We start from the raw sequence: 24,799 nt of genomic DNA, 5'->3' as shown, positions 1-24,799 counted from the left end.
CCTGCATTGATTGTCCTGGCGCGCTGACGGGCGGCCGATGGGCTGATGCGGCCACAGGCATCTAGATTCATGGACCTGAAGTAGATCAGGTCTCAGAGGTTTTCTTCTGGGTTGATCAGAGCACATCAAACCAGTTGCCCGCAGTGGTCCCAAAGTTGGAGTTCCCCGCACCGGCTACCGATCACCAGCTATGCCGAACGATCCAGCGCGACAACATGGGACGGAGGATGGAGGACGGAATGACTGCAGCAACCGGGAAGCCGCCCGAAAATACATTGCGACTTCGCGAGAACCTTGCGATGGCCCTGCGATGGCCAGGATGCGGGCACGGATCGTCGCATCCGGCCAATTCGGACCGCACGAACACGAACCACGGCGTCTCCTCCCCCTCCTGGGTCCCTCGTGCGGAGAGGCTGTCCACGACCATGAGTGGTGCGTTCCCCATCCGTCCTCCGACCGAAAGCCTGTGGACCCCCCTCCTTCCCGCGTCTCTGCATCTTAGGTCTAGGATCTGAGGGGTGTTACAAGGCATTTTGGGTTCTGTCGCTCTCCAATCCACTTGGTTGCTGTGGACAGAAAGAGGGGGCTTGGAGGAGGGGCTTCTCTATATATACGGGGCGCCTGGCCGGTCACTGACACTTTTTTTTCTCTTCATCTTCACTTCTCCAATCCCAGTCCAACCCTTTCCTCAAACATCCTTACCAACCAAGGTCGGTGAACCCAAAACTATAACCGCCCGTTCATTCTTTCCTCCCTCGGCGTCTGGAATCGCCTGCAGGGTTCCCCACTCTCCCCGCTTCCACGGTGCTTAGCCGCCGCTCCTCCCCCAAACACCGTTTGGGGGGTAGCATTGACTTCATCGATCCGAGGCCAATGCGACCGCCTTTGTGCGACTCGGTCTATATATAAAGAATGTCCCGCTGACAGTTTCTTATAGCTTCGCGCTTTCAATCAAACCCCTCTCTTGCATTTATTATTAATCATCCTTCACAATGGTATTTTTCCGTTCCCTTTCTCGTCAACTGCGACGGCCTACCACCCAATTCATTTCCGCTGGGCCCAAGTCGACTGTTGCCACCAGCTCCTTCGCGTGGGCCCCGGTGTCTGGTGCTATCTCCAATGCACGTATGCTAACCGCCTCTGCCAAACTTCAGGGCAAGGTTCTTCTCGTTCTCTACGACGTAAGTGGTTCTCCCAAATTGAGAGATGGCGAGTCGTGGTGATTAACGAACACCATACAGGGTGGTGAGCACTCCAAGCAGCAGCCCGGTCTCCTGGGTACCACCGAGAACGAGCTCGGCATCCGCAAGTGGCTCGAGGACCAGGGCCATACCCTCGTCACCACCTCCGACAAGGAGGGCGAGAACTCCACCTTCGACAAGGAGCTCGTCGACGCCGAGGTCATCATCACCACTCCGTTCGTATCCCCCTTCGCCGAACTGAAATGGTTCATTCATCTGCCTGGAAGTTCCGTAAACTAATTGATTTTCAATCAGTTTCCACCCTGGTTACCTGACCGCTGAGCGCCTCGCCAAGGCCAAGAACCTGAAGCTTGCTGTCACTGCCGGTATTGGCTCTGATCACGTTGATCTCAATGCCGCCAACAAGACCAACGGTGGTATCACCGTTGCTGAGGTCACCGGCAGCAACGTCGTTTCCGTCGCTGAGCACGTTGTCATGACCATCCTCACCCTGGTCCGCAACTTCGTCCCCGCCCACGACCAGATCCGCAACGGTGAGTGGGACGTCGCCGCCGTTGCCAAGAACGAATTCGACCTTGAGGGCAAGGTCGTCGGTACCGTTGCTGTCGGCCGTATCGGTGAGCGTGTCCTGCGCCGCCTGAAGCCCTTCGACTGCAAGGAGCTCCTGTACTATGACTACCAGCCCCTGTCCGCCGAGGCCGAGAAGGAGATCGGCTGTCGCCGTGTTGAGAACCTCGAGGAGATGCTGGCTCAGTGCGACGTCGTCACCATCAACTGCCCTCTGCACGAGAAGACCCGCGGTCTGTTCAACAAGGACCTGATTTCCAAGATGAAGCCCGGTGCCTGGCTCGTCAACACTGCCCGTGGCGCCATTGTCGTCAAAGAGGACGTCGCCGAGGCTCTCAAGTCTGGTCACCTCCGCGGCTACGGTGGTGATGTTTGGTTCCCCCAGCCCGCTCCCAAGGACCACCCCCTGCGCTACGCCGAGCACCCCTGGGGTGGTGGCAATGCCATGGTTCCCCACATGTCCGGCACCTCCATCGATGCTCAGGTCCGCTACGCCCAGGGCACCAAGAACATCCTGGAAAGCTACTTCTCCGGCCGTGAGGACTACCGCCCTGAGGACCTGATCGTCCACAAGGGTGACTATGCCACCAAGGCCTACGGCCAGCGCAAGTAAAAATTCCTTCTCGAAAATGGATTAGGAAATAATTTCCGGTGACTGAGTTTTTATGATTTTTTCCCCTTTTCTCATTGTTCATATTCATGATCCTAAATTTGCCTAAGAAGGCTTGGGTCATGCTTGAAAATGTAGCATCTACGATACCAATGAAATGACTATATCATCTTTGATTTCTGTTATATGCCTTTTTCTCCAGTGCTATCGGTTCAAAGTGGTTCCGACAAGCGCGCGGTGGGGCATTTGCCGTCGATCGTCACGCATCTGTAGATCATCGAGCCAAGAGCGGTATACTAGTCCCAGAATTCTCGGAAAGCTCTCGGCAAAACTGGTGAAAGTTTGAGACAGCATCTTTTTGATTGCTCCGTCTTGGGAGTTGAATGTATGGATATACAGGATTTTCCAGATCTGGCGTCTTGTGGCCTCTTTCTATTCTAGACTCCCGAGGAGGTGAAGCAGAGCACATGCATGTAGAGACCGTCCAGAATGACGGCAATCACACACAATGGAAACAATAGAATCTCCAGTCCAAGACACCCAATAGCTCGGACATATATCGAGTTGCTGAAGGGGATACACAAAACGCCGCCCATGACCATAAACCGTAGAGATGAACACACTGGAGCCATCAGAGCCGATGACGACCGCCTCTTTCTTCTGTATCGTCTTCATCACTGTCGTCCATAAACCCTTCTTCTAGTTCCCGACTTAGTCGGCTTACCGCCTCTGCGGGTGTACTGCGGTGCCGCTCGAGCGCCTCCCGCCGGGCCGCACTCATGTTCATACCGACCATCAGCTCTCCTTCCTCCTCATCAATGCTGATATTGTCATTGTCTGGTATGTGCGCATCTCGTCTCCAGGAGGATGGAAGAAAGAGGCGCATGATGGCATCGGCCATACGATCACGTAGGGAAAGCGTGTGAGCGGAAATGGTGTGCATCGGGAGATATTGCGAATACCGTTGATGGTAGCGCCGGAAGAATGGGATGATCAGGCATGAAAACAATATATAGACAGACAACGCAATGGAAGCGGGGATGAGAATAGTCTGCGAGCAGAAGAAGTCAGCCTTGGTGCTTTTGTTTCTAGTCGCCAGAGAATAACACAGCTATCGCCGTAGCCATTGTTCAGGGGTGCGCACGAACCTTGGCAAAGTTGAGAGAAGACCCCATTTCGATATATTAGGCCCCTGGAGGCGTTTATAAGGCCACAGGATCAAGTGGACTGCCGATTGCGATTCTGGGTCCTTGACCACGAGTGTGTTTATTCGCGATGGTTGTCCGGAGCCGCTCCGAGCGTCGGAGGCGGAAGAAGGTGAACTCTGTGAAGAACGAGGGGGACGATTGATCGGTACTAGAGCAGTAAGATAAATCGAAAACAAAGCCCTGCACACATTCCCCCACAAGCCAAACCGATCAATCGTCAACAGAAAGGTTCCAAGTTGGCCCTGTTCCCCACAGGCTGCCAGGCCGCGACAGCTGTCACGTGAGTAAATACCCACTCACGTGTCGCGGTCGGGGAGTTTCTCCGGGACGAGCAGCCCCTAATCAGGCACTTGGGAATTCGACGCCCGTGCTTTGATCGACCCTGGCGTCAGGACTCGCTGGGACTTGCATATTGCAACTATTTACCCCAGCACCTGTTCATTTCCCCCTGGGATTCCTATCGCGTGGTGAGTGTTGTATCAGATGTTTTCGGTCCTATTCAGCGCGTCTCCGCCGTGGCAACAATGCGGGTATACTAACCAGCCAGGGAGGGACAAAAACAGACTTCGGACCATCGTGAATGTCATCGCTTTCCTCCACCAGGTCCCTAGCGATCGACCCCGCTGCGGCCTGCGATTCGAAATAACCCCTTCCGGACGTCTCTAAAGTGCGCTAGGGGGAGCAGGCTCTTTATGCTGCACCCTGCCACTTCTTAGTGACTGCCCGCCAAAATGCCCACAGGGCCGCCCACCGACAAGTCCAGGCAAACGTCAGCTGGAAAGTCCTTCTTCGGGAGGAAACTTCACAAAGAGAGGCCGGTAGATGACCACTATGATGGGTACGGAGGATCCTACGACAGCTTGGCACCGCCTGGAAGTACAGCGGGCTCTCGCTCGTCCCGCTATTCGAAACGATCTTCCATTCAGTCCGTCGATATAAACCAGCATGACCTAGACCCCAACAGTTATGCCCCCACGGCTGGTGTAATTACCTCCATTCCCTTTGAGAGTCTACCGTCAGATACCAGAAACCCGATTCCGATCGACACCATGTCTCGCCCCGACTCATCCCGCCATGAGCCCTCACCCAACCACCTTGGCAAAAGTGGCAGCGATTATCATCAGTACCCTACTTTGGCTTCAACATCAGCGCCGAACGGATCCTCTCATCCCTCTGGCCCTCGTCCACCTCCTCATGCGTCGGGCGTAACGATGATCAGCAACGCTTCAGGTGACCGAGGCACCAGATATCAACAATGGGGTCGTCCCGGAAGTTCAGCAGCGAATCATTCGATCGACTCCTCATCAAACTCCCGCACATCACTTGATCAGGCCAGCCTGTACTCATCTCATTCTTCCAACACCCGCGGCTCGAGCTACTTTTCCTCCGATGGCTCCTCCCGTACCCTCACAACCTCGCACTCCGCCGATCGTGCTACTCTCCTCCCTAGCGGAAGTGCTGGGCGTCTGTCGAATGCCCAGGCGGCCTGGCAAGCTGCACACCCACAGCAGATCCCGGCCGCTATTCCTCGACCACCTGACAACTATTTAACTCGACCCAGGGATGACCGTATCGTGGACCAGTTGTTTTTGGAACTGATGCAGAAGCGAGGATGGCAAAACCTTCCAGAGCAAGCCAAGCGACAGATGCTTTCCTATCCGGCCTCTAAAAAATGGACTTTGGTTCACCAGGACCGGCTGACGGAGTTACAAGGCGAGCAGAAGAGACGGCAAAATGCTCGCCAGACGCATGGTCATGATGGGCTTTCAGGTTTACTGGAGCGTGCGGATGAGGAAGGCAGCCCGGAGTGGTATGTGAAAAAGGTGATGGATGACACTATTACATCCAAGCAACTCGCCAGTCTGAGCGTCAGTCTACGGACGCAACCCATCAGGTAAGCTTTCGGAACTCATCTCTGTTGCGATTTGCGATTTAGCATAGTGCTAACTGTATCTGTAGCTGGGTGAAGGCGTTCGTTGAGGCTCAAGGTCAAGTGGCCCTGACCAATGTTCTCCAGAAGATCAACCGGCGCAAGACATCAGGACCGGTCCCAGCTCCTCCGTCTGGCGATAAGGATCTGGATCGTGAATATGATATTGCCAAATGTTTGAAAGGCCTGATGAACAACAAATATGGTGCCGACGATGCCCTCGAACACCAAGGCGTTCTTGTTGCCCTTGTTAACTCACTATCTTCGCCACGTCTAAACACTCGTAAACTTGTCAGTGAGGTGATCACCTTCCTATGTCACTGGGGTGAGGGCCAAGGTCACCAAAAAGTTCTCCAAGCTATGGACAAAGTCAAACATGATCATAACGAAACTGGCCGCTTCGATGCATGGATGCGAATCACTGAGGTTACCATTGACGGCCGCGGGAAGATGGGAAGCTTGGTCGGTGCCAGTGAGGAGTATCGCAGTGGTGGTATCGGCATGGAGAATCTTCTTATGGAATATGCCGTTTCTACCATGATTCTCATTAATATGCTGGTTGATGGAGCGGAAAATGATTTGCAGTTACGATGCCATATTCGCGCCCAATTCATCTCATGTGGTGTGAAGCGTCTTCTGACGAAGATGGAAGGATTTCAATATGAGGTGATTGACAAGCAGATTGAGCGCTTCCGGGAGAATGAAGCTATTGATTACGAAGACCTTCTCCAACGGGAGGGGAGCAGTATAAAGGATAGCGTCGAGGGCGAGGTCAAGGATATGAGTGACCCTCTCCAGATTGCCGATGCAATTGCAACTAAAATCAATGGCACTCGCGCCCATGACTATTTCCTATCGGCGATGCAACATATGCTACTGATCCGTGAAAATGCCGGTGAGGAGGGCCTACGGATGTTCCAGCTCGTAGATGCCATGATGAGCTATGTGGCTATGGATAGGAGACTACCTGATCTTGATCTTCGCCAAGGGTTGAATTTTACTGTACAGAGCCTTCTGGACCGGCTTCACACAGATGCCGAAGCCAGACGGGTGTACGACGAGTCCCTGGAAGCACGACAAATCGCCGAGGCTGCCATCGCGGAACGCGATGAAATGAAAGCCCAGGTTGAGCTTGGCGCGGAAGGTTTGGTCAAAAAGCTTCAAAAACAGATCGATGAGCAGGCTGGCATCATCGAACTCCAAGGACGACAGAACGAGACCCTGAAGGCCGAGGTGGGCGAAGTTCAGCGGCTGCGTGCCCAGGAGCTTCAACGCAACGAATTGGAAACTCGCGAGCTCTATCTGATGCTCCGGGATGCCCAGGACATTGCTGCGTCCAATGCTCGGAAGCAGGCCAACCCGACGGACCCAGATCCTTCTCAAATGCCTGGAATTATGGATCGCGAGAGGCTTATGGAGCGTCTTGAACGCCAATTGGAGAGAACCAAGACCCAGTTCAAGCTTGAAGGCAAGGTTTGGGGCCAGCACGGCCCATCTGACCGTCTGCGTGAGTTGCGTGAGAAGATGGACGGAGACGGCGCCGATTTCGACGACGAGTTTGCCGAGCAAACCCGTCGTCACCTGGACCCAGGTTCCTTGGGGTCTGTTTACCGGAAGCGTAGCCATGTACCTGGCGTGGATCAAGGCTCAGAGATCGAAGGCATGTCCCCTGTGGATGAGAACGAAGAGTCGGTTTACGAAAAGCCTCGGTTGGTGGAGTTCCAGCGTCCGCGTATGAACCCAGCCCAAGCCACCGGCTTGCTGGGCGAGCTTGCTTCAAAAGTGCCCAAGTACGACGACGATTCCGAGGCTATTGCTGCAAATCTCTCTGAAGGGGCCGAAGATATCACTTCCGAGGCGAGAGATGAAGCGCCCAAGCCGGATACCAAAGACGCAGACCAAAAGGCCATGCCTCCACCGCCTCCGCCACCTCCTCCACCTGGAGGTGCCAAAGCTATCGTCCCCCCTCCGCCTCCTCCAGGGGGCAAATCAGTTGTTCCTCCTCCGCCTCCTCCGCCGGGCGGTGCCAAGACCATCCCGGGTCCCCCGCCCCCTCCGCCTCCCCCCAGTGGTGTCAAAGCCGGCATGCCTCCCCCTCCACCTCCTCCAGGAGCTTCTGGGGGCTTTGGCGCCCCCCCGCCGCCGCCACCTCCCGTTCCCGGAGCTGCTGGCGGCTTTGCACCTCCCCCTCCTCCTCCTCCAAGCGCTCCTTTGGGTGCTGGCTGGAGACCTACTTATATGGTTCAAGACGATGGCTCGCCTACTCTCACCGGCATGCCTTCCATTCGACCTAAGAAGAAACTCAAGGCCCTTCATTGGGACAAAGTTGATACTCCCCAAGTTACAGTCTGGGCGGCGCACGCCCCAACCCAGCAAGAGAAGGAGCAGAAGTACACTGATCTGGCCAAGAAGGGTGTCCTTGACGAAGTTGAGCGTTTGTTCATGGCGAAGGAGACTAAAATCTTTGGAGCCAGCACAGCTGCGAAGCAGCGTAAGGACAAGAAACAAGTCATTTCCAATGATTTGTCTAAGAACTTCCAGATTGCGCTTGCAAAGTTCTCCCAATTTCCTCCTGATGATGTTACACGCATGATCATTCACTGTGACCGTGAGATTTTGGATAACATGGTCGTCATGGACTTCTTGCAACGAGATGAAATGTGCGCCATCCCTGAGAACGTTGGCAAGTTGATGGCACCCTACAGTCGAGATTGGACTGTTCCTGGAGCTGCTAGCTCTGAACGTGAGCAGGATCCTACAGAACTTACTCGTGAAGATCAAATTTACCTTGCTACTGCCTTCGAGTTGAACCACTACTGGAAGGCCAGAATGCGGGCCCTTGCCTTGACGCGTTCTTATGAGCACGAGTACGAATACATCTCGACAAGGCTGCAAGAAGTCGTCCAAGTCAGCGAGTCTTTGCGTGATTCTGTCTCTTTGATGAACGTTCTCGGTCTGATTCTGGATATTGGAAACTTTATGAACGATGCCAACAAGCAGGCGCAAGGTTTCAAACTGAGCTCTCTCGCTCGTTTGGGTATGGTCAAAGATGATAAGAACGAGACCACCTTTGCCGACCTGGTTGAGCGTATCGTGCGTAACCAGTATCCTGAATGGGAGGGCTTCTCTGAGGAAATCGGTGGTGTCGTTGGCCTACAGAAGATCAATGTTGATCAACTGCGTACTGATTCACTGAAATATATCAGCAACATCAAGAACGTGCAGTCAAGCTTGGATGCGGGTAACTTGAGTGACCCCAAGAAATTCCATCCACAGGATCGCGTTAGTCAGGTCGTGCAGCGAAGCATGAAGGATGCACGACGCAAGGCGGAACAGCTTCAGCTGTATCTCGATGAGATGGTTAAATCTTATGATGATATTATGATCTTCTACGGCGAAGACAACACCGATGAGAACGCTCGACGAGACTTCTTCGCGAAATTGGCTTCATTCCTGATGGAATGGAAGGTTCGTTGTCAAAGCTTGCCCCTTGTCGCTCCATTTCAATGACTAATCATTTTGCAAATAGAAATCGCGTGAGAAGAACATCGGTCTCGAAGAAGCCAGAAAACGCACTGAAGCTTCTCTTGCACGCAAGCGGATCAATGTCAACCTCGCCAATGGCACCAATCCTGCTGAGGCACCAAACTCACCCGCAACTAGCGGTGCAATGGACTCGCTGTTAGAGAAGCTGCGTGCCGCCGCTCCTCAAGCCAAGGATCAACGAGATCGTCGCCGTCGCGCTCGTCTGAAGGAACGTCATCAAGTCCGCGTGGCCTCTGGTCAGAAGGTGCCTGATTTCGCTGCCTCCGAAGAAGGCGACGAGACAGACAAGCCAGCAGAGGGTGGTGCCAATGTTGATGAGAATGGCCTTCTAAGCCCACCACTTCCCGACGAAGGAGAGGATGGTGCCAAAGAACAAATTTCTGAAGGCGAAGACGTTGCCGATCGTGCGGCAAGTATGCTTCTCGGCCTGAGGAGCAACTCCGATGCTAATGGTGAACGACAACGTCGTCGGAGAGAAAGCGCCGATGAGGAGCGCCGTAATCGCCGCTTGAGGCGACGTAATGGAGCAACAACTGGCAGCAAAGACAGTGCTGATGGGTCTGTACTTCCAACCGTCCAAGAACCCAGGTCACCCTCTCGGACCGATTCAGTTGGCGCAGATGACCAAGCACCGCCGAGTCCACCCCTGGAAGAATCCAAGCCTGCGGCACCACCCTCCATCATTGTTTCAGAGCAACATGATGGTCGTCCATCACAAGAACCTACGGCTGATGGCTCATCAGCCAACCAACCGATTGAATTGTCGGATTAAGAGGCCGCGTCTCTTACCCCCGGCCAACCCTAATCTAATGTCTGATAGACTCGTATTGATGCCGTCTCGGAATCTTTCTTTTGTTTGATTTCCTTCTTCTGCATCGCCATACACCCTCTACACCCCCTCGACTGTATAATACCCTTCCTCTCCCTCTCACCCCTTTTCTCTCCTTCCCACTCTTTGACCAGTCATATTTTCCTTTTCACTTGTCCGTGATGAGCCATCTATGGTGTCATGATACCATCATCCTATGGATTTCTTTTCTTCTCGCCTTTTCCGTGTGCCATTTTTGTCGGTCGAGGATACATTCGCATACCCACCTGGCCATACGCCTCCGTGTGGTCTCTCTCCTTGTACATACTTCTTTTTTAACTCCTTCATGCCTTCTCGGTCGTGGCATCATTTTGTCGTGATCGTGAGGCCTTCCATCGAATTGCATCGGCTAGATGTTTATTTGAAAGCGTGCTCTCTCTATATCCAGATTTTTCCTGTCTCTTTTCATACAAATCCTTGTGGTTTGCTGACTAGGTATGAGTGAGCGTGAAATAGATAGGATGAGAAGCAGGGTGAAAATAGGCGAGAAACACTGTTGCCACCTTTGGCAAGAAACTCCATCTTCCTCCACTCGTTTCCATCAGTAGACTCTCAAATATGTATGGGAATAATTTTGTGAAGTTGCATAAGACATCGTATTGTTGTACCAGTGTGGGGCGGTACTAGGGTAGATTGCTTAATTTGCTGAGACTTGTGATAATTATATTAAGAGCAAAGAAAAATTCATGCCATCTGGGACCCAAATAATCGCCGCGCTTTTAGCGACCAGATGCTCAGTTCCCTGCTTTATACCAAAGCAGCAGATGTACTCGTCCGGAATTTGTCTCAAAGAATATAAATGCAGTGTAATGGCAGCCAGCAAACATGTGGAGGCTGGCTTGGTCCCTTCAGAGCCCACGGTGATCTACTCGAGTCCTAGCTCAAGCTCCCCTTCCATCTGCACTCTACCATCTTGCCGGCAAAAGTATTGCCGGAAATTGTGGAAACGATATCAAAGTGTTGGGTATATGCTTCCTTTACAGAACACCGCTACGAAGAGCCGCACTAGTCTTGACTGGGAAATAAAGGCTCCTAATGTGGAAAATATAGTGGGGTCAGATCGCAAGTGTTCCTGAAGATCTTTCACAACACAGCCTTTTTGGGTCGCGCAATTAAGCGGAACTTCAATCAGTCACGCAACGCAACACAAAATAGACGCCGAAACATAGCCACATGATCGTTGCGGGTTTGAAGACCAGGATGAATCATAATAGATAAATACCGTTGCTCGCCATACCTGGATTCTTATCGATTCGTTCCATCACCATTGCATCCTCTACCGCCACCTGTTCCATTCTCTAACCCTTCAAGACAACGGTCATTACAAATATCGTCTCTATCTGACAGAGAGGTATGATGACAACCTTTCCGCTGCGCAATTATTGCTACGGATACATTACTTCGCCGCATAAATAGTACAAGTGGGGGACTGGAGCCCTTCTGACTGGTTTCCTGAGAGTCTTCATCACATTATGTGATAGTATCTAAACTTATTACCAAATCAATATTTCAAAAACTTGAGATTGAAATTCCATAGCGGGTGATAAGAGTTACAAGAGAAAAATATTTCCGATAGGTCAAAATTCTATAATTAATGGGTTTCTCTTAGTCGCTGTTTGACATTAATTTGGCCATTGAGGGCAAGGAAATGGCAATCCTGAGAAACTCTGTATCAGCGATAACTTTATCAAGTTATCAGCTTGACCCCGCTACTTCGTAAGCGGGTCTCATGGCTTTGAAGCTACTCTCAATATTTCAAAAAGAATCTGTGATATCAAATACTAGAAGAGACTTGAATGAGGGACGATAAGTAGAAATATTAAACGAAGTAGACTCTCTAAGATCTTCACATTGAACGATAAGCAAATCAAGGATCCCATTGACTAGTAGAGTGTGGCCATACCTCAAAAAGGTGGCTCTTTTCGGAACAAAATTCGAATAACCAGGAAGTGTCTGCTTGCAATTCAAGCGGTGACATAATGCTCAAGCGGGAAGGTTGGCATCTCCGTATGAGTCAACAATCTCAAATGACGCCAAGGCCTAGGTTCCTCCGTGTGCGACTCATGCGAAGACTCAGCCACACTACGTGAAACGCCTAGACTCATTTTCAGGTTGCGACTGTGGAAGGAACCTTTCCGCTCAATGTGAAGTCAGCTAAAATTATTCATCGAACCGTTGAAGTTGGCCAATTCGAGTTTTTGGGTCGTTCCCCACATCCCAGCTCTATTCATAGGGTACTGGAAGTAGTAGTCCTGGGAGAAAACGTCATGGGTAAAATCTCCCCTTGCCTCCCCTCACGGCCAACTCATGAATCGTCAACTGGACTGGGACTTCCTTTGATACTTCTTGGTAAGACAGCACCATATATGCATTGGTTATTTCCTCGGCGGGGTGTTTAGGACTGGACGATCCATACCTCGTATTTGACGCAGAAGCTCCTGCTGAATCCGCAGCGATAATCCCCGAAACAAATCTCACAACCAACTAGATCTTGGAGCTATGCCTCAGTCTAGAGGAGCGCCTAGGCTCCTGCCGAGAAGAATGACCTTGGCATAAAGTCTCACCTTGAAAGTTTGATAAAGATCTTCTCACATCCGTGTCGATCATCTTGGTCGGGCCTTGGCTCCACTCGTACGGAGTACTCAAAGTGTTGGCACCCGATTATCTACCGAAGATCGCTCTCCATCCACGGTTGGACGAGGCGCTGCACTTGGCACGTCCCTCAATTGACGATTGGAGAAATCAATTCTCTTAAATCATACCAGAGAATGGATATCTTTAGCCTCTCAGCTGCTCCCGATAAGTCATGAAGACACAGTTCTTGAAAATTTGCCAAGAGTGCCAAGTTCAATAATCACAGAACACCGTTCATCGAGTCGAAATGGGATCATAAGCACATCTTTGGCCTCGAATGGGGACTTTGAAGTCATGAATAGAGTCACTGTTACCCGCGCCGGTCGAAAAGAAGGTACTCCAAGCAGCCGCTGGATATTTGTGAATCTCATTCTCTGTAGGCAAGTTCACCCGTTCCGAGTCACGAAAAAGCAAGAGCATATATACCAAGAAAAGTCGGTGGAATTTTAAAATACCGAGGAGATTACGACACCCGTTTATTCACAGATCCCTGCTACGTCTTGCCCAGATTTCCTGCTGGGCATTGCCCAGATTTTCCTCTTGTCATCTTGCCCGAAATTCAGGCTTATAACCCGACCTTTGCACCTTCTGATCGAGTAATCACTCGGGTTAAAATACGTCCATCACTTGCGCAATTCATTCAGCCTAGCACATACAATGCAAAGCGCTAGAAGGTCACTTTCTTCTGCAACGACAGAGCATAGTCCCGATAGGAATGACAGAGAGTCACGGAGTCAGGTCCATTGCACAGCCCACAGTGACGTGGCAGAACGAGCGGCTTCTTCTCTCGAGAGTGGCTTTGATTCAGTACCCACCGGTTCTTCAAGATCGGATAGAGAGAGGGAATCTGGTCCCTACAAGATATTGCAGTATTTTTGCGTGGAGCTAGATGCCAGACGTGCATATGTCGCTCTTGTTATTTGTGGGTTTGTTAGCGGCCTAGTAGATGGTCTGTCTTTCAATGCATGGGGCAGCTTCTCAAGTATGCAGACAGGTATGTGACTCGCATTAGAAACTTCACTTTTGAATTCTCTCACCAAAAAGTAGGAAACACCGTTTTCATCGCACTCGGTGTGTCTGGTCAACCAGAGTACCCCGCGTACCTATGGGCAAAGTCACTTATATCCCTGGCTGTCTTCCTCCTCAGCAACGTCTTCTTCATCCACCTCTGCCGGACTCTCAATCCACTCCGTCGATCGACCCTCATTCTATCGTTCGGGCTTCAGACTGCCGCCTTGATCGTCGCCGCTTCCTTGGTCCAAGTAGGAATCGTCAGTCCTAGACCAGAAGATCCAAGGGCGCCGATCCAGTGGATGCAAATCATCCCAATCACACTGCTCGCATTCCAAGCCGCAGGTCAGATCTGTGCCTCCCGCCTCCTCGCCTTCGATGAAATCCCGACTCTTGTAGTAACAACGCTCCTGTGTGATTTGCTTGTTGATGCAAATTTATACACTAGACCGTGGTCTGCCAATCCCAAGAGGAACAGGAGGATCGCCTCATTTCTTGCTTTATTCTTGGGTGCTATGACTGCCGGAGGTCTCTCGCGGACCACAGGCATGGCAAGTAGCTTATGGCTTGCAGTCGCTTTGAAAAGTATCATCACGCTATCGTGGTTTTTCTGGAAAGGCAGCTCTGGTGGAGTGCGGCAAAAACAGGATCAAAGCCCAGTTTAGTGTTGTCGCATAGGGAGATTGAGCATTCTGCTGCATGAGTGTTTCTTGCGTTCAATTTTCATTTTACAATGTGCCCTGATAGATTAACAGCATGACATGCTTAAGAGAGCAAATATTTCAAATACTCCCCTTCAAGAGCTAAACGCTCGGACTTTTACATAAATTTACGGGGTGAATCAAGTCTCAAGGAAGAAAATAATACGTATTACATTTGATAATAAATATATCTGCTTCTATATACAAGAATATCGGACACATAGCACTAGTATCGGATTCAAATGGGAATCTAGATATCAATGAGATTGGGAAACCGTTTGCCAGGCCAAATCTGCATCAAAAGATACAGGAACTCAAGAATGACTATTAGACAGTTGGAATCGAACAGCATCATGGAATTCTCAATCAGACAAGAGGAACCTTATATTGCATCATTCTCATAGCACCCAAACCACCACGGTGAATGAATCGCACATGTTTTGCACCGCTTTCAATTCTCATTTTGTCACTTTTCTCACCTTCTTCATTTCAAATATGCCTATCCTCCGGGGTTTTGTCTTGCCACGCTGCGAAGCTGCTCTATTTACCCGACGGCCGCAGCTCCAGATTATCCATTGCTTTTATTTCATGTAATGATCCTCCTAGCGCACAATATCAGCGCTCCGATATTTTGCACTGCACTTCCAATCATCACCGCCAGTTTTGAGGGAAAGAACGCTGACCGAATAGCCGTGATTGCGGTTGGCCAGATACCAGAATACAAGTCCAACTCCGAATCTATCTTGGATCTTAGCCCCTCCAGATTATGTGACGGAGCCGGTGTGAATTAATATGTCTCGTAGTCAAGGTGGAGAGCCCCTGTAAATATCTACCAAAAAAAAAAAAAAAAAAGGAACGTGCACAACGTGCCAGTCTTAGCACGCTATGAGCAAGTCAATGGCGAAGTGCTGGGAACTGGAAGATTAACGGACGGAGGGGCTCTGGACACACTTGAGCTCAAAAGGTTGCATAGGAAGCAAGTCACATTATGAAGTTGAGAGAAAATAGGGCTTTTGCGGGCTGTGACCATCTTCAACTCAACTCAGGTGCTAGACTTGATGTTAGGGGGAAGTCCATATGGCATTAATCAAGAGAACAAATACCTAGATAATGTTCAATGTTCCGGCCTGGACATTCAGAGGCACAGAAAGAATGCAAAAAAATAAAAGAAAAACATTTTTAGAAAACATAGTCACTGCAACAAAAGATAGATTTCTGTGCTCAGCCTTTGCAAAGCGAAGCAAAAATCAGCGAAGCAAAACACAACTAGCATTAACATGTGTAGCTGGGCCCTAAAATAGAAATGATAAATCTTTTATCAGATTTTCGGGAGTCGGCGGAGTTGACCCCATTCCTCTGTGGCCACATGGTAGGTCAATTTCACAGACGTAGCACTCGTAACGTTACAAGCATCCGACTATATTGAGTCGGAAGGAAGAAGAAACAGCGTGGTGAATTTGTTCCATGTAGGAGCTTTGGATGTCTGAGCACTTCCGAGGCCAGCAAATACCCACATGCTAGCTTCTCCAGATACTTTGTGTTGAGGGAAAAGAAAAAAATACTGATTATCAATCGGCTATGGCATCATTATTATAGTTGAATGCGAAACCGCCATCGTAACCAACGTGAGCACAGAAGCTTGTCTCATTTATCAGGGAGAACATCCGATGATAGAAAATTCTACAGCACTTGGAAATATAAATTAAGTTGGCAAGCTGAAACTAGGTGCTAGGTAGTTCCTTTAACTAGGCACTTGCGTTGAGCACATCACCCGATGATTCAAACTACGGGCCCGGTGAGGGAAGAAGTACAATAAGAAGTAAATGGGAAAAAGGAAAGAAAAATGCCGATTTGAAAAGAAGAAAAGAAAAGTCAAAAAAGAAATAGAACAATAATAATATCAGTCTCGACCTGAAGGATCAGTACAAGGTATGCACGATTAGTGAGCCCAGGGACCCAGACCGTTCGATGAGGTAAGCGTCGGAGCAGCCCGTGCCATCGCGAAGGTGGAGCGGGCCAGCCAAGCAGAGCTTTCCTGTTAATAATTACGGTCCCACCGCGACGGGTGTGGAGCCGAACATGCGGAATCCCCTTCACAAGCATAGTGCTGCAGAGCCGTGTAACGGCACGGATGGGCAATTGAAATGCAGTGAATACTCTCGGCCAGCGTCTGCGACGGGTGCCCGACTCCCGAGAGAGGCTCTACTGAGAAGCGTGAGAAGGGCCGTGGGCCAGTGTCGGGGGAACCATCACGATGAAATGCGGAGTGCAAGACCGAGGCAATCGTGAAATGTGGCCCGAATGATTGGCCGAGATTCCAGCAGCTTCCTCCAGTCGAGATACCGTTTCCCTGGGTTTCCAATCGTTCCAATCGGCGAAAGACGAGAGCATCGGGGGAGGGGGAAGGGAGAAGGGGGTACAAGTACCCAGCGTGTACCCTCCCCTTCCCCGGCTTCTTCCTTTTCCCGATTCTGCTTCTTTCTCCTTCACTCCTTACCCTCTCTCTCTCTCTCTCTCTTTTCACCCTTTGACCCTTTGACCCTCTCTCTCTCTTTGCTTTTTCGGCCCTCTCTCATCATGGCCTCGGCTGCTCGCTCCGCCTCCCGCTTCCTGCGCTCGACCCCCGCGACGGCCTTCCGCCCTGCCGCTCGCACCGCTCGCTTTGCTGTTCCTGCCCAGGGTCTCCGTGCCACTGCTCGCCGTGGCTATGCCTCTGAGGCTGGCTCGGGCAAGTCCTCTGGTAGCGGTGGTATCTGGGCTCTGGCATTCGCTGTTGCCGGTGGTGCTGGTGCGTACTTCTACCTGAACGGCGAGTCCACCCCCAAGGGCCCCTTCGTCCCCACCAAGGAGGACTATCAGAAGGTGTACGATGCCATTGCCAACCGGTTGGCCAATGAGACCGACTATGATGATGGCAGCTATGGTCCCGTAAGTTAGCCATTGAGATGCTCGTATCCGAAAACACGGCCATCAAGGCCAATGCAGAAGCTCACACTGACATCTTTCCGCCTGACCAGGTTCTTGTTCGTCTCGCCTGGCACGCCAGCGGTACCTATGATAAGGAGACCGGCACTGGTGGCAGTAACGGCGCCACCATGCGTTTCGCCCCGGAGTCCGGTCACGGTGCCAACGCCGGCCTGAAGCACGCCCGCGACTTCCTCGAGCCCATCAAGGCCCAGTTCCCCTGGATCACCTATGCCGATCTCTGGACTCTGGCTGGCTCTGCCGCCATTCAGGAGCTGGGTGGCCCTGTAATCCCCTGGAGACCCGGCCGTGAGGACCGTGACGTCTCCGCCTGTGCTCCCGACGGTCGTCTGCCCGACGCCTCCAAAGACCACCGCCACGTCCGTGATGTTTTCGGCCGCATGGGCTTCGATGACCGCGAGATGGTGGCCCTGATTGGCGCTCACGCCCTGGGTCGCGCTCACACCGACCGCTCCGGCTTTGACGGTCCCTGGGACTTCAGCCCTACCGTCTTCAGCAACGAGTTCTTCCGCCTTCTCGTCGAGGAGAAGTGGAACCAGCGCAAGTGGGATGGCCCTGCTCAGTTCACCGACAAGACCACCTCCACCCTGATGATGCTGCCCACTGACCTGGCCCTCGTCAAGGACAAGGCCTTCAAGAAGCACGTCGAGCGCTATGCCAAGGACAACGATGCCTTCTTCAAGGAGTTCGCCGACGTCTATGTCAAGCTCCTCGAGCTGGGCGTGCCTTTCCAGAGCAAGGCCGAGGACCGCTTCGTCTTCAAGACTTCCGAGTAAGCGGTTCATTCATAGAAGAAGCTGTCTTTTTTTTTTTTAGATCCAATGTCGAGTGTACGCTGTCTCTTCCCTCCCGCCAACGATATCGGCGTGAGAGAGTTTCTTTTGTCTGCATAGATCATGCTTTGTTTTCCTTTTTTTGTTGATATCCGAACCGTTTTCCGATCTTAGATTAGATCCTTTCAAATGTGACCTGATTAGATTTTCTTCTTATGAGCCCTGTTTTGTAATGTGTGGTGTGTCAGATGTCTTGTATCCATTTGGTCTGTATCCGGAAGCATGGGCATACCATGCCCTGCTCGCGGAAACAGTCCGATACAGTCGCCATATTCCTTTTAAGCCGTATCAGTCGGTAAACGATCAAGAGATCGGAAATCCCCATGTAGCACTCGTAATGGTTGACGATAAAAGTTGACTGCTCCGATGTTGATGTGAATGGTTGGCGCCGAATACACGAAAAGGAAGTCCGGCGCCGGGGATCCACCGCCCAAAAGTGGCGTGCAAACCCTCTTCAGTTCAATTGCGGGCGGCCGGTTTTAAATTCTCTCCCAAACACACTTTTCCCCTGAGACGCCTCTTTTCAACCCCGCATCTACCGCAAGTCCGGCGGGGGGACACAATCGTTGAATCTGCGGTCAGGCCTCTACGCTAACCTGCCGGACACCAGAAAAAAAACCTGGGGTTACGCCTGTGCCCAGTCCAGCCCTGCCTGTGCCACCCAGGACGGCCCAATTGAACCTCCCTCATCTCCTCGCGCTTGCAGAGCAAAAGAACGAAAAAGAAAAGCCCCACGAAACGGGCGCGCGGTGGAAAATGACTCGATCCACCGCCCTCCGCGCAGACTTCTACCAGATCCTCGGCCTGTCTTACCCATGCCCGAGTCTCTCCAAGCCGCAGCTCAAACTCGCCTACCACAAAGCCCTGCTCAAGCACCACCCCGATAAAGCAGGCCCCGTGGCTGGGGCGCCGTTCCCCGGGGCCGCTGCATCTCCTGCCGCGGCCGACGCATACACCGTCGACGAGATTACAGCTGCGTATAAGACGCTTAGCGACCCGGTGCAGCGGGCCGCATACGATCAGGCGCTGCGGCTGGACCGGGCCAAGGTCGCGGAGCGGGAGAAGATGGGCGACGTGTTCCACACAGGGCTGGAGGTTGTGGATCTGGAGGACCTCGAGGAGGACGAGGCGGGCGCGTGCTGGTTCCGTGGATGCCGGTGCGGCGATGAGCGGGGATTCTTGGTGACAGAGACGGAGCTGGAGAGAGAGATTGAGCAGGGCGAGATTGTGGTCGGGTGCCGCGGGTGCAGTCTATGGCTGAAGGTGCTGTTTGCGGTGGAGGACGGTTGAATGGCCTGGGCTTGGAGAATCTTTGATACGATGTCCTCCGGGCCTCGTGGATTCGCACTCGCCTGTGCTGTTATGCAGTGCATGAACTGGGCTATTGGGCCCGTGGCGACACACGGCCCCTAGGGCTGTTATCCATTCGCAGGCTTGTGCCCGTTTGCGTTACTCTCGCTGGTAGCTGCAGGCCACCCAGTGTGGGCCTTGCCGGATAGAACTATCGGAGGATCAGGATATTCTGCTCTGATTCCAGTTTCTGGCCCACATTCATTAGGTGTGAAGCCAGTGGAGCATTCGCCCTGCCTTTGACACTATATCGTCTTGCTTGCGTCGAGTGATCGAGTTGAAAGCAGCAGCATCCCGGCATATTGACGAATCAAATCATCAAACGAGCGGTTGTAAAGGTCTTAATACAACCTTTACGAGGATATTTCTGGTCATAAAATGGGCTGCATATTCCTCCCGGTACGAACATATCACTCAGTTGGCCATCAACTGGATACAACGCTCGATCGCATTGATCTAGTACTTTCTAGAACAGCAATTCAATGAATTGAATACGTAGCTTCGCTTTCTTGAATTCATATAACTCTATTTCAATAAATATTTTCAAAAGGCTTGATTTGCAAGCACGGCTTGAGGGTTTTGAAATGCAGGTAGGATACATATAAGAAATTCAAGCTGTTTAATTTCAATTTCTTGCACGATATTCATGACTTGGGCCGTGAACTACATACAAACAAGTCGTAGAATATATATTTCCAAGAATCGAAGAACGACGCTCATTTCTGACAGCTTCCTCTCAAATCAAATCTCCAAAGTATTATTTTACCTGCCTCCAAAGGTAAACGGAAACGTTTACAGGCTTCACCATGGTAGCTCTCATCCTCGTTGCTCCAGAGGCGAGAGCTGCTGACAGCTCGGGCTGGATGACATATTAGGCAAACCGGGCAAAACAACCTCATTCCGACTCCCCGCCAACCTCCCCTCTACATCTTACGCCTCTCACCCTCTCCCTCTCAACCCTCCGCCATGGCCGTCGTGAACATATCCTCAACCGAGCAGTTCAGCTCGCTCCTCCAATCTTCACGATTTGTCGTCGCAGACTGTAAGTGGCTCTGACTCACGGTCGACTCTGCCCGCAAAACCCTCCGAGATAGAAATGCCCCCGCTCTGCTCTACCCGCAAGGGCCAAGTCCACGAAAAGCCGCTGATTGATCCCCGATTACTTGGAATTTAGTCTACGCCGACTGGTGTGGTCCCTGCAAAGCCATCGCCCCTGTCTACGACTCCCTGGCAACGCAACTTTCCCGACCGAATCACATTACATTCACCAAGATCAATGGCGACGAACAGAAAGAGCTTGCCCAGCTCTACAGCGTGCGAGCGTACGTCTTCAAGAACCTTCCAACGCTTCCCTCTCCCCCTCCTACCTTTAAATCATCCTCATGCCACCGGCGTGTATGGAAAACCCGACGAATACGGACATACGCTACAGCTACTATACGAAATGAGAACCTCCTCCAAGGCTGACTCCCCTGCGCCCGGCGGGACGCTGCAGATACCCGACCTTCATAGTATTCGAAAACGGCCGCAAAACACAGACCGTCGCCGGCGCGAACCCGCAAAAGCTTAACGAAGTCATCCAGAAGCTAGCCTCCGAAGCGACCAAGTCCGACAGCGCGGGCGAAGGCAGCTCCGGCGCGACCTGGGTCGGCGCCGAGCTGGCCCGCGGCTACAGTGACGTGACAAGCCAGGTCGACACCCAGGGCCTGGAGCTGCTGAACCGGGACAGCCAGCTGGGCGGCCCGCGGGTGCTCTTCGACGGGGGCAAGCCGTCTGGGCTGAACAGCAAGGGCAAGGACGCGGGCGCGGCTGCAGCGGACTGGGTCGAGAGCGACACGGACGAGCAGCTGATGCTATTTATTCCGTTCCAGGCGAAACTGAAGGTGTTCGCGCTGCATGTGACGTCGCTGCCGTCGACGGGCGATGATGACGAGGCGCCGATGCGGCCGCGCACGCTGAAGCTGTACACCAACCGCTCGCATGTGCTTGGGTTCGACGAGGCGGAGGACATTGACCCGGTGCAGACGGTGGAGATCAAGCCAGAGGACTGGGATGCAAAGACCGGGACGGCAGTTGTGAATCTGCGGTTTGTTAAGTTCCAGAGTGTGACGTCGCTGGTGATTTTCTTCGAGGATGGCGATGGAGACAGCGAGACGCTGCGCCTCGATAGAATTCGCATTGTCGGCGATGCCGGCGAAAAGAGAGCCATGGGCAAGTTGGAGAAGATTGGCGATGAGCCGGGCGAGTAAGAAGGATAAGAGCTGGCGCCGGCCGACTACCATTTTTTCCCTTATGGTTTTTGTTTAAAAGAGATACGGCATGGGTAGAACAATTTTTTTCTCAGAGAGCGATCAATCATGATCAAATGCCAACCTTGGAATACGCAGATCCTCCATGCGCTGCCATCATGGAGCAGTACTTTCATGGAGCTCGAGACCGCACCATGTATTTACGACAGGAGAAAAACTACACAAGACAAGCAAAATGGAAGACCATGGGAATTGAGAAAGATTGATTAAATTCATGTTTCATTGCAGGATGCAGCTGGTCCCACTCTATCAACGTAGCTAGCTAATCAACAAACCACAAAAAGGGTCTGTCAAAGGGTATGTCCGATCCCAAACCAAATGGTCTCATCCTTAGAAGATCAGAAAGACCAATAAAGTAAGAACCGGTGTGCAATTCCGTTCGTCTGTGGCACAACTGACACCTGGTAACATCACTGAAAGCCCGACAAAAGGCCGTGGATGTCCAAGCAACACGGGTAAAATTCGTAGTTGCGCCGCCGCACGAAGAAAGAAAAGAAAAAGAAGGAAAAGCGACTTGCGCGCGCCGAAATTTATGGGCGGCGCTTGGTGGGGAGCACCGGATTTAGTGTTGTTCCGGGCCCGCCGAGCTCGCGTATTAGGTAAGCCAACCGGGAAGGGTTTTCTTGCAGGATCTCGCTTCTCTTCTCTTCTTCTTCATATATTATTATTAGGCTGATGATGAGGACTATGGATATTATGATAGGAAGAGACTGACTCCCACTGGGAGCGTGATCTCAATGTAACCATCCACTGAAGCCTATTTCCAGGTGCTTTCTTTTTCTTTGCTGTGGCCGGTTCTTGTGCTGGTTGTTTTTTGATGACAGCTTAGCCGAGAACTTCTAGGTTTCTATATTAGTTAGTTATCAAGTATTAGGAATGATCGGCGAAGAGCTTCATTGTTCGCGTTTTCTATCACAGAGAGATTCTCCCTGCTCTCCTCTCTTCTCGCTTGCGGTCGCTTCTTTGCTCGGCTTCAAGCTCCTAGCCATGCCCCCTGTTTATATATTTCTCTATTCACCTACCCAGCCAATCCAGCTTCCCCTAAAACTATGTACGCAAGCCTATAAGCGGCACTCCAACCAGAGGACCCTGTGCGCCGCCAAGTGCGTAGCACAGTGGATAAAAGAATTGTCACGAGAGTGCCATACCGATACGCACAAAAAGCATTAGCAAACCAAAACTCCACAAAGGGGAGAAAAAAGACGAGCACAATATTTTTAAATCACCATCTTCAACCCAGGGAACTCGGCCGAAGGCCTATCTCCAAACATGCGACTCCAAGCTCGGAACGGAGGCCCGTACTTCCACCCCACGGGCTCTGACGCAATGGCCTGATTGACCCAAGTAACCCGTCCATTCGACAGGACGCTGGGTCTCGTGGATCTGGCGATACCCATCGCGGGCCGGTCAAGTAAGTCCCGCTCCTCCAAGGCTCCTCTCCCCCAACACAACCGGCATCCGGCATGCGGCATACGGCATACGGCATACGGCATACGGCATACCGGATACACCCGGTCTCGCTTGTGCGAATTGGAACCAGAGAAGACGAAGGGAAGAAAAAAAACCTCCTAAAACGGAGACGAGAAGAGGGACCCCCACGCACGGGGACATGCCGACGTCCAACAGGCCCGCTTGGTCGTGCCATTCGCCTTATACAGTAAGAGGCTCTTGCTGTGTTGGTCGAGATCGCAGCCGCCAGACTCCACAGGAGGTTCGACGGGGAGGACAAGCGAGGTCGTTGGGGTGTCTTTTTCCTTTTCTTTTCTTTTCTGACCTTTGATTTTTTTTTTCAATTTCCATTTTGCTCATTGTTTTTTTTTTGCTCTCTGCCTGTTTTGTGCATCTGTGTTTTTTTTTTGTTCTGATAGAGCGTTTGGCCCACGGCTGTATGGTACGACCGGAGAGCCGGAATGGAGCAGTGGTTCTCCTAGCCTAGTTCGCGGCTCGTATGCAGTCTTCATTGCTGAAACGCCGCATCCGAAACACGCGAGGATCCCGGTCCAGTGATTCGACCGATCCAAGGTTGATATGCTGGCGCGCTTGAAAGGGGTCCTCGGTGCCTTGCGACTAAAAAATTAGACTTGTATTGCATGATCGCCGGGAACGGAGGACTCCATTCTCCGTCCCTCGGTACTGTGTGAAGAGAGGCTTCGGGTTTATGTTTCGATCCTTTGCATGCCTTCTTTTTTGGGGTGAAGCCGGTGCCTATGGGACCAGCTCAAGCGCAGACCCGCCAGCCCCGATTCCTCAACGCGAGGGGGCCAGTCTGTTGGCGCGGACTGCGCACGCTGACCTGTGTATCCACTGCGCTCACCACGTGTAGGAGAGTCAGCTTGTCTTTGGGATGAACACGAGAACGTGAGGGTGACGACCCTAGCAAAGGAAGTGGACACTTGTTTTTTTTTTTTGCTTCGACGCTTGAAGAAGCTTGGGGCCTGCTCGCAACTGTTTTTCTGCCAAGGCAAGAAATTTCTAGAAGAACCTTCTAAACAGTCCGGTGGTGTTTAGTGAGTGCCTGAGCACGCCTAAAGCGTGCTCTAATTGTATAAGCGCGAAAGCTTACGAAATTTCTTTCGGGGCCTACGAGACCGTAGCCGCGATCTCAGGCGAGGTTGCCTCCAGATGGGCCAGATTGGATCTAGCAGAGGATGATGGGCGGCTGGGCTCAGCTCTGCGAATTTTTCGCCATTGGTATCTCTAAGGCGAAAGCACCCAAATTCCAGAGTACCGGGACAGGGCTCTCATAGACTATGGGTTCACGATCTGCGACTGTAGCTGAAAAAAATTAACAACAGGGCAAATAAATGTACTTTTATCATTACGTACAACGGGAGGAAAAGATTTGACCACGGCACGGGGAAGTCAATCTGATGTTCCGACAGACCCAAGATGTGCATGGGCAAAGGGAGCCACTTCCTTGGTCATAAGCCGTGCCAGCGTGCACTATCTGATCAAGAATGGAGACGGCCCGTCGATCTTGATTGCACATGAATGGGCCAAGTCTACGAAGTAGCATTGGCTGCGATGTCGGAAAGGTCAACCCAG

General features: G+C 51.8%; 9 protein-coding genes across 9 annotated transcripts; 8 read left to right on the top strand and 1 right to left on the bottom strand.

The window, feature by feature from the left end:
• Positions 1-190: 190 nt before the first annotated feature.
• N7462_010265 (uncharacterized protein) lies at positions 191-502 on the top strand (the record flags this gene model as incomplete). Its single annotated transcript, XM_057081979.1, has 1 exon — positions 191-502. One exon carries the CDS (start codon positions 191-193, stop codon positions 500-502), a length of 312 nt encoding a protein of 103 aa, XP_056929019.1.
• A 490-nt stretch (positions 503-992) lies between these two features.
• On the top strand, positions 993-2,382 carry fdh (formate dehydrogenase (NAD+) FDH1; the record flags this gene model as incomplete). Its single annotated transcript, XM_057081978.1, has 3 exons — positions 993-1,181; positions 1,242-1,447; positions 1,497-2,382. The coding sequence occupies 3 exons, from the start codon at positions 993-995 to the stop codon at positions 2,380-2,382; spliced, it is 1,281 nt and encodes a 426-aa protein (XP_056929018.1).
• Positions 2,383-3,010: 628 nt separating this feature from the next.
• On the bottom strand, positions 3,011-3,554 carry N7462_010263 (uncharacterized protein; the record flags this gene model as incomplete). The annotated part of the gene is made up of 2 exons (XM_057081977.1): positions 3,011-3,430; positions 3,528-3,554. The coding sequence occupies 2 exons, from the start codon at positions 3,552-3,554 to the stop codon at positions 3,011-3,013; spliced, it is 447 nt and encodes a 148-aa protein (XP_056929017.1).
• Positions 3,555-4,318: 764 nt separating this feature from the next.
• Positions 4,319-9,027, top strand: N7462_010262 (formin sepA; the record flags this gene model as incomplete). Its single annotated transcript, XM_057081976.1, has 2 exons — positions 4,319-5,481; positions 5,547-9,027. The coding sequence occupies 2 exons, from the start codon at positions 4,319-4,321 to the stop codon at positions 9,025-9,027; spliced, it is 4,644 nt and encodes a 1,547-aa protein (XP_056929016.1).
• A 160-nt stretch (positions 9,028-9,187) lies between these two features.
• N7462_010261 (Diaphanous autoregulatory) lies at positions 9,188-9,835 on the top strand (the record flags this gene model as incomplete). Its single annotated transcript, XM_057081975.1, has 1 exon — positions 9,188-9,835. One exon carries the CDS (start codon positions 9,188-9,190, stop codon positions 9,833-9,835), a length of 648 nt encoding a protein of 215 aa, XP_056929015.1.
• A 3,387-nt stretch (positions 9,836-13,222) lies between these two features.
• Positions 13,223-14,241, top strand: N7462_010260 (YoaK family protein; the record flags this gene model as incomplete). The annotated part of the gene is made up of 2 exons (XM_057081974.1): positions 13,223-13,559; positions 13,613-14,241. 2 exons carry the CDS (start codon positions 13,223-13,225, stop codon positions 14,239-14,241), a joined length of 966 nt encoding a protein of 321 aa, XP_056929014.1.
• Positions 14,242-16,854: 2,613 nt separating this feature from the next.
• On the top strand, positions 16,855-18,038 carry N7462_010259 (peroxidase; the record flags this gene model as incomplete). The annotated part of the gene is made up of 2 exons (XM_057081973.1): positions 16,855-17,205; positions 17,295-18,038. 2 exons carry the CDS (start codon positions 16,855-16,857, stop codon positions 18,036-18,038), a joined length of 1,095 nt encoding a protein of 364 aa, XP_056929013.1.
• An 813-nt stretch (positions 18,039-18,851) lies between these two features.
• On the top strand, positions 18,852-19,385 carry N7462_010258 (diphthamide biosynthesis protein 4; the record flags this gene model as incomplete). Its single annotated transcript, XM_057081972.1, has 1 exon — positions 18,852-19,385. The coding sequence occupies one exon, from the start codon at positions 18,852-18,854 to the stop codon at positions 19,383-19,385; it is 534 nt and encodes a 177-aa protein (XP_056929012.1).
• A 1,026-nt stretch (positions 19,386-20,411) lies between these two features.
• N7462_010257 (thioredoxin-like protein 1) lies at positions 20,412-21,694 on the top strand (the record flags this gene model as incomplete). The annotated part of the gene is made up of 3 exons (XM_057081971.1): positions 20,412-20,487; positions 20,620-20,767; positions 20,941-21,694. The coding sequence occupies 3 exons, from the start codon at positions 20,412-20,414 to the stop codon at positions 21,692-21,694; spliced, it is 978 nt and encodes a 325-aa protein (XP_056929011.1).
• Between the last annotated feature and the right edge of the window lie 3,105 nt (positions 21,695-24,799).

This window comes from Penicillium macrosclerotiorum (genome assembly GCF_028827735.1).
Source record: "Penicillium macrosclerotiorum strain IBT 26536 chromosome Unknown utg000010l_segment0_segment0, whole genome shotgun sequence".
NCBI classification, from domain to species: domain Eukaryota; kingdom Fungi; phylum Ascomycota; class Eurotiomycetes; order Eurotiales; family Aspergillaceae; genus Penicillium; species Penicillium macrosclerotiorum.
Note: the sequence above shows the minus strand (reverse complement) of the source record. Positions and strands in the feature narration are given on the sequence as shown.